This window comes from Sapajus apella, unplaced genomic scaffold (genome assembly GCF_009761245.1).
Source record: "Sapajus apella isolate SASKATOON/1434 unplaced genomic scaffold, GSC_monkey_1.0 scaffold15, whole genome shotgun sequence".
Taxonomy (NCBI): domain Eukaryota; kingdom Metazoa; phylum Chordata; class Mammalia; order Primates; family Cebidae; genus Sapajus; species Sapajus apella.
In genome coordinates this window covers 12,440,846-12,457,171 of record NW_022436955.1, presented here as the reverse complement: position 1 = coordinate 12,457,171, position 16,326 = coordinate 12,440,846, and the positions used below count along the sequence as shown (strand labels likewise).

General features: G+C 41.6%; 1 protein-coding gene across 7 annotated transcripts in view; it reads right to left on the bottom strand.

Annotated features, from left to right (window-relative positions):
- TANGO6 (transport and golgi organization 6 homolog) overlaps positions 1-16,326 on the bottom strand; it is a 253,736-nt gene that overhangs the window by 218,410 nt on the left and 19,000 nt on the right. For 5 of the 7 annotated variants that reach the window (XM_032284269.1, XM_032284271.1, XM_032284270.1 and 2 more), the window contains exons 3-5: positions 15,708-15,824; positions 12,292-12,433; positions 1,881-2,017 (exon numbers count right to left, since the gene is read on the bottom strand). In XM_032284269.1, the coding sequence (XP_032140160.1) occupies positions 1,881-2,017; positions 12,292-12,433; positions 15,708-15,824 (396 nt within the window). Of the gene's footprint in view, positions 1-1,880; positions 2,018-12,291; positions 12,434-15,707; positions 15,825-16,326 lie in introns of those variants that run through there. The other 2 variants (XM_032284272.1, XM_032284275.1) reach the window with 2 other exon arrangements.

Sequence of the window (16,326 nt, the reverse complement as noted above, 5' to 3'; positions counted from 1 at the left end):
GCAACCTCCGCCTCCTGGGTTCAAGCAATTCTCCTGTCTCAGCCTCCCGAGTAGCTGGGACTACAGGCACGCACCATCATGCCCAGATAATTTTTGTATTTTTAGTAGAGACGAGGTTTCACCTTGTTGACCAGGATGGTCTCGATCTCTTGACCTCGTGATCCACCTGCCTCGGCCTCCCAAAGTGCTGGGATTATAGGCGTGAGCCACCGCGCCCGGCCTGCATTTTTCATCTATCAGATTAGCAAAGATCAAAAAGCTTTGTAACACATTATGTGGGTAAAAATGTGTGAAAAGAGGTACATAAAGCATATCAATCAAAAATTTAAACGCATATAACCTTTGAATCAATAATTTAAATTCTAGGAATTTTTCCTATGGTAATACTGGTAGGTATGTACAAAGACATGGATATTAACTGTAGTGTAATTTGTAACAGAAAAAGAATGGAAGCAACCCAAATGTCCATTAACAGAGGCTGGTTAAATAAATTATAGTACATTAATATGATGAAATACCATGTAGCCATGAAAATGAATGAAATAATCTCCAAGGTACACTATTTTTTTTTTTTTTCAGATGGAGTCTCGCTCCTTCACCTAGGCTGGAGTGCACTGGTGTGATCTCAGCTTACTGCAACCTCTGCCTCCCAGGTTCAAGCAATTCTCTCTCAGCTTCCCAGGTAGCTAGGACTACAGGCACATGCCACTATGCCTAGCCAATTTTTGTATTTTTAGTAGAGATGGGGTTTCTCAATGTTGGCCAAGCCGGTCTTGAACTCTTGACCTCAAGTGTTCTGCCTGCCTGGGCCTCCTAAAGTGCTAGGATTACAGGCGTGAACCACTGCACTTGGCCAAAGCACACTAGCAGTGAAGAAAAGCAAAATGAAAGAGGGCATGCTGCATGTTATCATTTAGATAAAAATTAGCATTAATTATAACCATACACATATGTGTATATGTTAATATATGTGTGTATTAACATGTATTTGCATACACACATACATTAACATATACACATATGATGGTATATGCATAATACACAGAATATCTTTGGAAAATAAACAAGTAATACTTAACAGGTGACTACCTCTGAGGGACTAGAGAACAGGAATGGAAAGGAGACTTACTTTTCGGTTTACTCTTTTATGCTTTTTAAATTGTTTGCCATGTTAATTTACGTTGTTTATTTAACATCTACTTTTTAAAACTAATTAAAAACACATAGAGAGAAAAGATAATGAACAAGATGAAACTTGAGTTTCGTATTCTAGCTCTGAGAGTATGCTGGGCCAATCATTCAATCATTCAATAGTGATGAAGCATTCCTTTTTTTTTTTTTTTTTTTTTTTTTTTTGAGACAGAGTCTCAGTCTGTCACCCAGGCTGGAGTGCAGTGGCGCGATCTCAGCTCATTGCAACCTCCACCTTCCAGGTTCAAGCAATTCTCCTGCCTCAGCCTCCTGAGTAGCTGGAATTATAGACAGGTGCCACCATCCCCGGATAATTTTTTGTATTTTTAGTAGAGATGGAGTTGCCACCATCCCTGGCTAATTTTTTGTACTTTTAGTAGAGATGGAGTTTTTGCCATGTTGGCCAGGCTGGTCTAACTCCTGACCTGGTGGTCCGCCCACCTCGGCCTTCCAAAGTGCTGGGATTACAAGCGTGAGCCACCACACCTGGCCGGTGAATCATTCTTAAACTGAACAATTATGTCAGTCTCTTCCACAGGATTTGATTCATTTATTAAGAAAGCTCCTCACTAAACAATAAACTTAAATATTATACAGCTTTTACCTCAATATTAGAGGAACATTAAAAGTCCTCTTTCTGTACATAAGCAGATAACCGTCAAATGGTGAACAGAAACAAAATGACTTACCTGGGGGCAGATGTCCTTGTAGTAACTCTCTGGTGAAAGAGACTGCTGGGGACAAGAGGCCAAAATCTTTGCAATCAGGTCACATTTCTTCCAGTCAGCAGCCATCACTTCAGCATCACTTCCACCAGCTGCCCCCGCTGGCACAATGGAGAGAGATGTCAGAAGCTCATAGCAGTTCCCCACAGAAGGTCCCATATAACAAATTTGTCTTAAAATTTGGGATAAAATGCATTTATCTTCTCTATTGAAAATAGTTTTCTTTTTCCATAATATAATCTACCCCTCTATACTTTCCTTTTTATGTTTTTTATTTCTTATTTATTTTGAGTCGGAGTCTCCCTGTTGCCCAGGCTAGAGTGCAGTGGCATGATCTCAGCTCACTGCAACCTCTGCCTTCCGGGTTCAAGCGATTCTCTTGCCTCAGCCTCCTGAGTAGCTGGGATTACAGGTGCGTGCCACCATGCTCAGCTAATTTTTTTTTTATTTTTAGTAGAGACAGGGTTTCGCCATGTTGGCCAGGCTGGTCAACTTCTGACCTCAGGTGATCAGCCTGCCTTGGCCTCCAAAGTGCTAGGATTACAGGCATGAGCCACCATGCCCAGCCTATATTTTCCTTTTGATGCTAGTTTCTGAGAAATTCAGAGAAAAACTAGCACTTAGTCACTATAATGATATTATTCATATAAATGGAATACTAGCTTCACTATGTTTATTACTATTATTATTATTCTGTCTCCTTATATGTATCATTTAATTTAAACTGTCTTAAACCACAGCCATAGGGTGATAGGGACCAGAATTATTTTACCATCTTAAGCAATTATAAAATTGGACAAAATATATAAAGAATGGTTTCCAGACAGTGGGCAACATCAGCCCAGGACACCGATCCCTGAGAGAAGGGAAGCAAAGAAAGTGAGCCTGATGACTGCCCTCGTTCATGACCTGGAGAGAGTTTTCAGGCGATTGCAGGTGTAGCCCAAATGAAGCCTGGCATCTTACCGGGTGGAAGAAACATAGTTCAGGGTTCAGGGGGGCCAACACGGCTGGAATTTTCAAGGCAAAATACCAGAGGGGAGGAAGTTACACAGAGAGAGTTCCAAAGATCTGCAGAGGGGTTCTCTCTCAGGTCTTTGGTAGAGTATGATACATGTATGTGTGAGGAAAATACCAAAGCCTGGGGCAAGAACCACCAGAAAGAAGTAGGGGGAACAACTCCCATGGTTCATAAAGGACTGGGAATAGCTGTGTTCCCACTAGCCAGCCTGGGAGGATCTCCTAACACACAGGGCAACAACTAGAATTCTCAGAAGTATGTTGTCTTCGTACAATCTGTATTGTACACTTAGTATAATACACATAGTATAATACAATAAGGGGTTAAATTATCATAAAGGCTGCTGTAGAACCACACTAACAAAGCTGAAAAGCCAGGATCAAAGGAACTAAACTAATTCCAAGTAACTTAACTGCATTCCAGAACAAAGCCTACCTAAGGAATAAAAAATCTGGCACTCAGCAATGTAAAATAAAAATGTTCAGCAGCCAGTCAAAAATTGCCAGGCAAATTCATATGAGGAAATATTATTCAGTCATAAAAAGGAATAAAAAACGGATTCATGTTATATCATGAATAAACCTCAGCCGGGTGCGGTGGCTCATGCCATCACTTTGGGAGGCCAAGGTGGGTGGATCACCTGAGGTCAGGAGTTCAAGACCAGCCTGACCAACATGGTGAAACCCTGTCTCTACAAAAAATACAAAAAGTAGCCGGGTGTGGTGGCGGGTGCCTGTAATCCCAGGTACTCAGGAGGTTGAAGCAGGAGAATTGCTTGAACCTGGGACGAGGTTGCAATGAGCCGAGATCATGCCATTGCACTCCAGCGTGGGTAAAAGAACAAAACTCCGTCTTAAAAACAAACAAACAAAAATAAACATGAATAAACCTCAAAAACTAAAAGAAGCCATACACAAAGACCATATGTTGTATGAAATGCCAATACAGGTAAATCCAAAGAGACCAGGAAGTGAATTAGTGCTTACCAGAAAGAGTCTGAGAAGAAGGGAGAATGAGAAGTGGTGATTGCTAGTGAGTGTGAGGGCTTCTTTGGGGTGGGTGTGGGGGGAGGTTGATGAAAATGTTCTGGAAATAGATACTGGTGATGATTGCACAGCTCTGTGACTATACTAAACACCATCAAACTGTACTCTTTTAAAAAATGACTTTTACCAGATGTGAATACCTTAAAACACACACACACACACACACACACACACACACACACACACACACAAACTTACCAGGCATGCAAAGAAGGAAAACAATATGGCTTATAATTAGAAAAAAAAAATCAATAGAACAGGCTGTGAGTGGTGGCTCACGCCTATAATCTAAGCACTTTGGGAGTCCAAGGCAGGCAGATCACCTGAGGTCAGGAGTTCGAGACCAGCCTGGCCAACATGGCGAAACCCTGTCTCTACTAAAAATATAAAAAGTAGCTGGGTGTGGTGGTGTACACCTGTAATCCCAGCTACTTGGGAGGCTGACGCAGGAGAATCTCTTGAACCTAGGAGGCAGAGGTTGCAGTGAGCCAAGATCGTGCCACTGCACTCCAGCCTGGGTGACAGAGCAAGACTCTGTCTCAAAAAAAAAGAAAAGAAAAACCAATAGAACAGATTCCCCAAAACAGAGGTAACAGAATTAGAAGACAAGACCATTAAGACAACTATTAAGATTTGTCCTTGGCTAGGCACAATGACTCAACCTGTAATCTCAGCACTTTGGGAGGTCAAGGTGGATGGATCACTTTAGACCAGGAGTTCAAGACCAGCCTGAGCAATATGGTGAAGCCTTGTCCCTACTAAAAATATAAAAATTAGCCAGGTGTGGTGGTATATGCCTGTAATCCCAGCTGCTCGAAAGGCTGAGGCACAAGAATTGCTTGAACCTGGGAGGCAGAAGTTGCAGTGAGCCAAGATCATGTCACTGTACTGTAGCTTGGGAGACAAAGCAAGACCCTGTCTCTGGGAAAAAATTTTTAAAAGACAGAGAAAAAAAGACACACAGACACACACACAGACAGACACACACACACACACACACACACACACACACAGCATTAGTAATTTGCAGGACAACATTAAACATAATATTTGGTGTAATTCAAATTCCCAGAGAGATCTGAGAGGAGTACAGAAATAAAGATAATATCTGAGAAATTTCCAAATATGGCAAACACTATAAACCCACAGTTCCAAAAAGCAGAAAAAAATTAAAGAAACCAACACCACACCAAGGCAGATAATAATCAAATTTCTAAAAACTAATAATAAGAGAAAAATCTTAAAAGCAGCCAGAGGGAAAAATGGTATACCATTTATACAAGAACAAAGATAAAAATAACAGCAGACTTCTCATCCAAAATGACATAAGCCAGAAGACAATGAAATGTTTTTAAAGTACTAAAAGAAATAAATGTCAACCTAGAATTCCATACCCAACAAAAAATATCTTTCAAAAAGGAAGATGAAGTAGATAGACATTTTCAGACAAATGAAAGCTAGAAAATTAATTGCCAGGCTGGGCGCAGTGGCTCATGCCTATAATCCCAGCACTTTGGGAGGCCAAGCCAGGCAGATCACATGAGGTCAGGAGCTCAAGACCATCCTGGCCAACGTGGTGAAATCCTATCTCTACTACAAATACAAAAAAAATTAGCCGGGCGTGGTGGCGGACACCTGTAATCCCAGGTACTCAAGAGGCTGATGCAGGAGAATTGCTGGGAGGCAGAGGTTGCAGTGAGCTAACAGCATGCCATTGCACTCCAGCCTGGGTGACAAGAGTAAAACTCCATCTTAAAAAAAAATGAAAATTAATTGCCAGTAGACCTATACTATAAGCAATAGTAACTAAAGTTCAGGCAGAAGGCAATTTTCACTGAAATTTTGATCTACATAAAGAAATGAAGACCACCAGAAATGGTAAATATGCAGGTCAATATAAACCTGCTTCAAACCATTCTGGGAAAGAAACAAGATATGAATAGATAACAACAAATATATACATACACAAGTTGGGTGGAATCAGAGGAAAAAGAGGGTTCTGATTTTCTTATAGTAGCTCTCAAATCTACATGCCCTTAGGTAAGGTATAACCCTTTTTGGAAAAGGAAGATGCAAAAAATTGTTAGCAGGGAACAATTTCTTATGGGTAACTGATAATTTTTCATTTCATTGGCCCTAGAAGCCACTGTGGGCAGAACTGAGGGGAGGCAATATTATGGCCACTCTAGACCAAATCTACCAACATCTGCTAACCACACTCACCTCACTTCTGTCTGACAAGACCAAGATACATTAACTATGGCAGAAATGAAGTCAAGATTTATTCTTCTATCTCTCTTCCTTCTTCCTCACATATCCAGCCCTTCATTAAGTTCTAGCAACTCTCCTCCTTAAATACCTCTGAAACCCATTCATTTCTCTCCACTTCCATGGCCACTGCATTAATCCAAGCCTCCCCGATCCCTCAGATGACTGCCTCTTAACTGATCTCCCTGCTTCTGCTCTTACCCAACCCATTCTTCATAATACCTACACATAGATATTTCTAAAATGTAGATTTGATCATGTTCTTTCTTTCTTGAAACCTTCCATGGTTTCTCACTTCCCTCAGAATAAAGTTCAACATCCTGAACTCAGCCTATAAGGCCTTCCTGATGTGGCCTCAGCCACCCTCCCTGCTCACTGCATACCACCCTCCCTGCACTCGGCCCTCATGACCCTACCCACATGGAGATTTCCTCAGAAGCACCATGCTCATTCCTACTTCAGTTCCTCGTACATGCTACTCTCTCTGCCTATAACCATCCTCCCTCACTCTTCAGCTACTTAATTCCAATTCAGCCTTCAGGGCTCAGTTTAAATGCCATTTCCATCAAAAAGCCACCAGATTTATGGTAAATTGTTGAGCAGGAATAGGAAACCAATAGGCATGGGATAAGTAAGACAAGAGACTGAACACACAAAAAAAGCAAAGGGCTCACTAGGATAAAGGTGAAGGGGATCCTTGGATGGCAGCTGAATAGAAGGTAACCAGGTTAGAGTAGAGCAGGTCAGAAGACCCAGAGAAAGTTGTTTCCAAGAAGACAAAACTGATAGAATATCTGATGGGTTTTTGTGTGTTTGTTTATTTGCTTGAGACAGGGTTTCAGCTCTGCCACCCAGGCTGGAGTGCGATGGTGTGAACTTGGTTCACTAAAACCATAACTTCCAGGGCTCCAGCAATCCTCCCACCTCAGCCTCCTGAGTAGCTGGGACCACAAGTGTGCACCACCACACCCAGCTAATTTTTGTAGTTTTGGTAGAAATGGGGTTTCACCATGTTGCCCAGGCTGGTCTTGAACTCCTGAGCTCAAGTGATCTACCTGCCTTGGCCTCCCAAAGTGTTGGGATTATAGGCATGAGCCATGGTGCCCAGCCTATCTGATGTTTTTGAGTGTATTAAAAGGAGATTTAAACAAAAGAGGAAGAGCTTGAGAAAAGATGAGAGATAAACACATAGAAAACTAATCAGACAAACAAAAAAAGATTAACTCCAGGAAGTACAAAAGATTATGTAAAAAAAGAAAGTAATGATAATATACAACATAGCTCAGCTGTAAATAAGAGTTACACTAACATAAACACTGAATATTGATTTAACCAAAACTGAGATATAAATATATTAAGGAGATGGGAAAATAAAAATGTACCTGGGGGAATGATAGCAATGATATAAAAGAGAGTAAGATCCTCTTCCACACGTGAGTAGATATATGATGTCTAAAACTGAAAAATTACAAATTCCCATATATTAGTTAGAAATATAAGGGCGGGGCACGGTGGCTCATGCATGTAATCCTAGCACTTTGGGAGGGCAAGGTGGGTGGATCACCTGAGGTTAAGAGTTCAAGACCAGCCTGACCAACATGGTGAAACTCCGTCTTTTTTTTTTTTTTTTTTTTTGAGACAGAGTTTCGCTCTTGTTACCCAGGCTGGAGTGCAATGGCGCGATATCGGCTCACCGCAACCTCCGCCTCCCGGGTTCAGGCAATTCTCCTGCCTCAGCCTCCTGAGTAGCTGGGATTACAGGCACGCGCCACCACACCCAGCTAATTTTTGTATTTTTAGTAGAGACGGGGTTTCACCATGTTGACCAGGATGGTCTCGATGTCTTGACCTCATGATCCACCCGCCTCGGCCTCCCAAAGTGCTGGGATTACAGGCGTGAGCCACCGCGCCCGGCCCGTCTCTTTTAAAAATACAAAATTAGCTGGGTGTGGTGGCACATGCCTGTAATCCCAGCTACTTGGAAGGCTGAGGTAGGAGAATCCCTTGAACCCGGGAGGCAGAGGTTGCAATAAGCTGAGACTGCACCACTGCACTCCAGCCTGAGTGACAATAGTGAAACTCTGTTTAAAAAAAAAAAAAGAGGGAGGGAGATCCAAGATGGCTGATTACCAGCAGCTCAGGATTATAGCTCCCAGTGAAAGCGCAGAGAACGAGAGGACGCCACACTTTCAGACGAATTTTTGTTGCTCACGGACCAGGAGATTCCCAGCAGAGGAGCCCCACGGGTCACCAACGCGACTCTTGTGGCCGCCGCGGCTGCCAGTGTCCCAGCGCGGCGGTTCTTGGTGCAGAATAAACGGGACTGGGTCCCCTTTTGGTCGATGTTTGGAGCTCCGGGAAGGCAGAGTCACCTATTCAGCTGATTGAAAAAGGGACTCAAGAAGGAAGCCAGACCGGAGATTCCAGGGCAGAAAAGCACCAGGAATCTTAATGCCGCTGTTTTGGCCGGCGCAGTGGGTTGCTCAGATTCTGGCGCTGGGAATCAACAAGTTGGATGTCCACTCAGAGACCTAATTTGAAAGTCGGTAATTACAAAGATGACAGGTGGATAAATTTACAATGATGGGAAGAAACCAGCGTAAAAAGGTTGAGAATACCCAAAATCAGAATGCCTCTCCCTCTACAGGGGATCACAGTTCCTCATCAACAAGGGAACAAGGCCTGATGGAGAACAAGTGCGTTCTATTAACAGGTTTAAGCTTCAGAAGGTGGATAATAAGAAACTTCTGTGAGTTAAAAGAACATGTTCTAGCGCAATGTAAAGAAACTAAGAACCTTAAAAAAAGGTTTGACGAAATCCTAATGAGAATAGACAATCTAGAGAGGAGTATAAGTGAATTAATGGAACTGAAGAATACAATACAAGAATTCCGCGAAGTATGCACAGGTTTTAACAGTCAAACTGATCAAGCAGAAGAAAGGATATCAGAGGTCGAAGACCAACTTAATGAAACAAGAAGACAAGATTAGAGAAGAAAGAGTAAAAAGGAATGAGCAAAGTCTCCAAGAAATATGGCACTATGTGAAAAGACCTAATTTACATTTGATAGGTGTACCTGAATGTCATGAAGAGAATGAATCTAAGCTGGAAAATATTCTTCAGGATATTATTCAGGAAAACTTTCCTAACTTAGTAAGGCAGGAAAATACTCAACTTCAGGTAATACAGAGAACACCACAAAGATATTCCTCAAGTAGAGCAACCCCAAGACACATAATCGTTAGATTCACCAGGGCTGAAATAAAGGTGAAAATTCTAAGGGCAGCTAGAGAGAAAGGTCAGGTTACCCATAAAGGGAAGCCTATCAGACTCACAGCAGATCTCTCAGCTGAAACCCTACAGCTGAAACTAGAAGAGAGTGGGGGTCAATATTCAATATCCTCAAAGAAAAGAATTTTCAACCCAGAATCTCATATCCAGCCAAATTAAGCTTCATAAATGAAGGAAAAATAAAAATTTTCATGAACAAGCAAGCACTCAGAGATTTCATCACCACCAGGCCTGCTTTACAAGAGCTTCTGAAAGAAGCACTATACACAGAAAGGAACAACCAGTATCAGTCATCCCAAAAACTTACCAAAAGGTAAAGAGTATCTCCATAATGAAGAATCTTTATCAACTAATGGGCAAAATAGCCAGCTAGCATTAAACGACAATATTAAACTCACAAATATCAATATGAATCCTAAATTTAAATGGATTAAATGCCCCAATCAAAGACACAGGCAAATTGAATAAAAAGTCAAAACCCATGTGTTTGCTCTTATAAGCAAGGACACACAAAGACTCAAAACAAAGGGTTGGTGGAAGACTTATCAATCAAATGGAGAGCAAAAAAAAAAAAAAGAAAACAGGAGTTGTAACTTTCGTCTCTGGCAAAATAGACTTTAATAGTAACAAAGACTAAAAGAAACAAAGAAGGACATTACATAATGGTAAAAGGATCAATGCAACAGGAGTCAATGATCATAAATACATATGCACCCAATATATGAACACCCAGATACATAAGACAAGTTCTTAATGACTTATAAAGAGACTTAGGCTCCCGAACAATAATAGTGGGAGACTTTGACACCACATTGTTAATATTCGACGGATCAACGAGATAGAAAATTAACAGGGACATCTATGATTTGAACTCAGACCTGGAACAAGTAAACTTAGTGAATATTTATAGAATTCTTCACCCCAGGTCCACAGAACATACAGTTTTCTCAGTATCATATTACACATATTTTGAAAGTGACCACATAGTTGGAAGTAAATCACTCTTCAGCATTTGCATAGCGTTTCACAGACTTAAATGAAATATTGGTTGGCTGCTTGTTTGTTGTTTTCTTCCCTTATTCCTTCCTGTCTCCGCTGTTAAGTACAATTATCGGCCTAAAAGAGGTTTTTAATACCTATTTTTAGATTGCATTCCTGGGCAATAGAGGAAGACTCCTGTTCTCTCTCCCCCTTTCTCTTTCTCTTTCTTTCTTTCAAAAAAAAAAAAAAACAATTATCCAGCCTGGGCATTATAGCAAGACTCTGTCTCTACAAAAATGAAAAAAAATAGCTGGGCACTGCAATGCATACCCATAGTCACAGCTACTTGGAAGGGTAAGGCAAGAGGATCACTTGAGTCTAGGAGTTAGAGCTTACAGTGAGCTATGATCCCACCACTGCACTCCAGCCTGGGTGATGGAGTCAGACTTTGTCTCTAAAAAAAAATAAACAACAAAACAAAACAAAACAAAAAAAAGAAAAAAGAAATATAGAGATAAATACCAGAAAAAACTCACTGAGAGTTCAAAGTATTTGCTTCCAGATATGGGAAATGGATTGGTATGGTGCCAAGGACTGCTATTTTTCACTATAAGCCTTACAGAACTATTTGACTTTAAATTATTGTACATGTCTAATTTTGTCTAAAAAATAAAACAAAAAATATAAATTAAAAACTACTACCATGCTTAGCATTATTATTTTTTTTCCTATTAATGAGGACTTAGAGAATATAAATTGGGGAAATGATTGTAAAACTTCATCCCAAAGTTTGCATCTCAAAGGTATTTCTGGCTTCAAGAAAACTATTTTACATTTCACTTTTTTTTTTTTTTTTTTGAGACAGGGTCTTGCTTTTTCTGCCCAGGCTGGAATGCAGTGCCATGATCATGGCTCACTGCAGCCTTGAACTCCTGGGCTCAAGCGATCCTGCTGCCTTAGCTTCCCAAGTAGCTGGGACCACAGGCAGGCACCACTATACCTGGCTTATTTTTTTATTTTTTGTAGTGACAGAGTCTTGCTATGTTGCCCAGGCTGGTCCTGAACTCCTGGCCTCAGGCAGTCCTTCTGCCTCAGCCTCCCAAAGTGCTGGAATTACAGGTGTGAGCCACTACACCCGGCTTTATTATTATTATTTTTGAGACAGAGTCTCACTCTGTCACCTAGGCTGCAGTATAATGGCACCATCTTGGCTCAATGCAACCTCCACCTTCCAGGTTCAAGTGATTCTCCTGCCCCAGCCTCCCAAGTAGCTGGGATTAGGCACCTGCCATGACCATGTCTGGCTAATTTTTGTATTTGAGTAGAGATGGGGATTCACCATGCTGCCCAGGCTGGTCTTGAACTCCCGACCTCAAGTGATCTATCTGCCTCAGCCTCCCAAAGTGCAGGCATGAGCCACCACATCCACCCTGCACCTGGCTTTATTTAACATTTACTCTAGGGTTTTCTTCAACTTTCTGTGTAATGTTTTCCTCCGATATTATAAATTATTTGAAGGGGCTTACAATACTATTCAATAAAATAGGCTGTGTATCACAAACTATTTTAGGGAAAGAGCAAGAGAACTAGTTTCTTTGGAAAAGCAGCTCATTAAGGACCTTTAAGTTTAACCTGTTTGATCCCTGCAAGGATATAGTTTTGTTTCAGTCAGGTTTTAAAGGTAAATATTAAAGATCAATAATTCACCTCAGACTCTGACTCAAAGGAAAATGGATATCAAAATCATAGAAACATTTTATTTCTTACCACCTGCTCCTTCCAAAATGCCCCGGACTACTGCCTGAACACCATTAGGTCTCATTAACCTTTCAGAGAGCAGCTGTCCACACAGACGCCGAAGCCAAGCTGGGGCCCGACACCTCAGCTGTGTCTTCACATCTGTACAGGACTGAGAAAAAGAAGAAGGTGTGAATTCTGAATGTCATTGAAATAGATACGACAGCCAGGCACGGTGGCTCATGCCTGTAAAAAAAAAAAAAAAAAAGAAATAGCTATGATATGTAATATTTATTTATTTAGAGATGGAGTTTTACTCTTGTCACCCAGGCTGGAGTGCAATAGAATGATCTTGGCTCACTGCAACCTCTACCTCCCAGGTTCAGGCACTTCTCTTGCCTCAGCCTTCTGAGTAGTTGAGATTACAGGCACGTGCCACCATGCCCAGCTACTTTTTGTATTTTTTGTAGAGAGGGGAATTCACCATGTTTGCCAGGCTGGTCTTGAACTCCTGACCTCAGGTGATCCATCCGGCTCGGCCTCCCAAATTTCTGGGATTACAGGTGTGAGCTGTCAGGCCGGGCTAGACATTTTTTTAAAGTCCTGAGTCATGACAATTAACAGTGTGCTATACAGACTTCAAAAGAGCAATATTGTTTCCTTTAAAAAAAAACTTTACAAGGGCCGGGCGCAGTGGCTCAAGCCTGTAACCCCAGCACTTTGGGAGGCTGAGGCGGGTGGATCACGAGGTCAAGAGATTGAGACCATCCTGGTCAACATGGTGAAACCCCGTCTCTACCAAAAATACAAAAAATTAGCTGGGCATGGTGGCACGTGCCTGTAATCCCAGCTACTCAGGAGGCTGAGGCAGGAGAATTGCCTGAACCCAGAAGGCGGAGGTTGCGGTGAGCCGAGATCGCGCCGTTGCACTCCAGCCTGGGTAACATGAGTGAAACTCCGTCTCAAAAAAAAAAAAAAAAAACTTTACAAAATCTTCCACATTATTTTCAACAAAGTAAAAAACAGTGAAAAATCAATGAAATTTCAAACTCAGAAACAGACATTTGCATCAGTGATTAAAACATAGATCTTGGGAATACTAAGTGAATGCAACCAATCTCTGACCGTAGCCCTGACAATTAAATCCAGCTTCCAAGGAAGGTCCTTATGAACGTTATTTGCCACTAAGAGGGTGGTTCACAACAGGGAGGGAGCACTCTAGCCCTTGCCTCTGTGGCTTTAGCAAATCTGATTCCTGTGACACAGTTCCAAGTAAGAGTTGGATTCCTTTTTTATTTCTTTTCTGCCCCAGTCTGATCTGCAAGAAAGAGTTGGATTTCTTCAAGGGTTTCTTTCTGGGAGTTCTGTGGAGCCACAGTGAATAAACAGACTTGGTGTCCCTTACTGCTGAGGGTGGAATAAACTCACTTATTGGCTGGTTTTGGCATGCACCTCTCAGCTCATTCCTCTTCTGTCTTTTCAGAGTGACTGCACATTTGGTTCTGCTTTTTCTTGCTAGGTATTTTTCAGAGGCCTATCCCCTGCAGAAGGTGCTGCAGTTTTGTTTGTTTGTTTTGTTTTTGAGATGGAATTTCCCTCTTGTTGCCCAGGCTAGAGTGCAGTGGCATGATCTCCACTCACCCCAGCTTCCACCTCCCGGGTTCAAATGATTCTCCTGCCTCAGCCTCCCGAGTAGCTGGGATACAGGCATACGCCACCACGCCCAGCTAATTTTGTTATGTTTAGCAGAGACGGGGTTTCTCCTTGTTGGTCAGGCTGGTCACGAATTCCGACTTCAGGTGATCCTCCCTCCCCAGCCTCCCAAAGTGCTGGGATTTACAGGCGTGAGCCACCATACCTGGCCTCAGTTTTAATGTTCTAGCACTTATTTTGGGCTAGAACATTAATCATATTGCCGTCAACCATTGCACTTAAGTATGTAAGCATCAAAATTAGTAACAGGAATATTTCATCCCAGCTCTCTTGTCTTCTCTCTTTTACTGAATTATTCCCATTTACTGAGGGGATTATGATGTGCCAGGCACAGCATAAGTAACTCCCATATAATCTCAAAAGGGACTTCAAGGAAGGCATTGTGATTATCCCTATCTTATGGGTAAGAAACCTGAAGAATGGCAAGGTTGACAAATTCAAATATCTGCACATTGGGGTTGAATCCCGGAGGGGCCTGATGGAAGTAAGATTCTAAGGATGAGACAAAAATTACTCAATTAGGAGATACCTTTGCAGCCAGCTTCAGCTGGTCCTTGCTCCTGACGTACAGCTAATTCCCTTTTTATCTTTTGTAGAGATAGGGGTCCTGCTATGTTGCCCAGGTTGGCCTCAAACTCCTGATCTCAAGTGATCCTTCTGCCTCAACCTCCCAAAGTACTGGGTTTACCTGTGCTAGCCATAGTGCCTGGCTGGCTCCTCACTCTTTACACACCTAGATTCATAACAAAAATGTAGGTACTAAAAATAAACAATTCCAGCTATATCATCAAATTAAATCATTTCAGATAAACATTATTTTTAAGAAAACAAAGAAACTATCTTATCCCTAGCAGAATATATACTACTATATGTTTTCAAACAAAGTAACTAAGAATAGCACCAATAAGATCTCTGGTTTTTTTCTTTTCTTTTTTCTTTTTTTTTTTTTTTTTACAAATCTCAAAGTCCTAAACCTGGAAAGATCTCTGGTTTTAATTTCTTGACTTCAAATACATAATCCATTCAAAGGATTGAAGTGTCCAGATACTTCTGCTGAAAGAACATTTTGTCAAACAGCCAAATTTTAGTTAAAAAAAAAAAAAAAAAAAGATCCAGTTTCAGAATGAGTAAAATAAATCTCGCATAAAACTGCCATAAGTCTTAAAAAAAGTGATCATAATATTCTTGGGAAAAGTGTCCATCATTTCATTAGGGAAAGGTCTTTTTGCCGGGCACGGTGGCTCAGGCATGTAATCACTGCACTTTGGGAGGCAGAGGCAGGCTGATCATGAGGTCAGGAGTTCAAGACCAGCTTGACCAACATGGTAAAACCCCATCTCTACTAAAAAAAAAATACAAAAATTAGCTGGGCCTGGCAGCACGCACCTGTAATCCCAGCTACTCAGGAGGCTGAGGCAGGAGAACAGTGTGAACCCAGAAGGTGAAGGTTGCAGTGAGCCGAGATCGAGCCACTGCACTCCAGTCTGGAAGACAGAGCGAGAATCCATCTCAAAAAAAAAAAAAAAAAAAACAAAGAGAAAAGGTCTTTTAAATTATACTAAGGGTCAGTGTCATTTAGTTTTTAAGTATCGTTTTATGATCTAAAAGATGAAATAAGGCTCAACTAAATTATTAAAGAGGGAGCTAAAATTATCTAATTTTCCAGAAGAAGACAGCATACCACATACATTATTATTAATGAGTCACCCCCAAGAGTGCCCAGGCCTGAGTACCTGGGGTGGTCCTCCTTGGAGGATAAGTAGTTCCCTGACTGCTAAGGGCTGATAGACTTGATCCAACATGTCTCTCAAGGCCCCCCTGGATAGGGTTCTCTCCTCTTCAGTTAGAACCTAAAAGAAAGAAGCACTTGGCTTTAGTGGAATTCAAACCAGGCAGACAATAGAAAGTAATGTTTTACAACACTGTACAGGGATACCTGTGAGAGGAGAGGAAGACAGGCTTCTATCCTCTCTCAATTTCCTTCCACATGGGGGAAGATGTTCTAAAACATTCCTGGCCCTCTCTCCATTTCGCTCTTCTGGGCAAGTTATGAGACTGATGTTATTGCTGAGAGTGGCATAAACTCACTTATTGGCTGGTTTTGGCATGCATCTCTCAGCTTGTTCCTTTTCTGTCTTTTGAGAGTGACTGCACATTTTGTTCTGCTCTTTTGTGCTGGGTATTTTTCAGAGGCCTATCCCCTGAAGAAGGCACTGCAGTTTTCCAGTGCTCCTTAAAATGGGTGAGTAGTGAGAGTGTCTAATTCTGAAGAGCACTTTCAGAAAGACCTGTCTCCTGCCAGGTGCGGTGGCTCATGCCTGTAATCCCAGCACTTTGGGAGGCTTAGGTGGA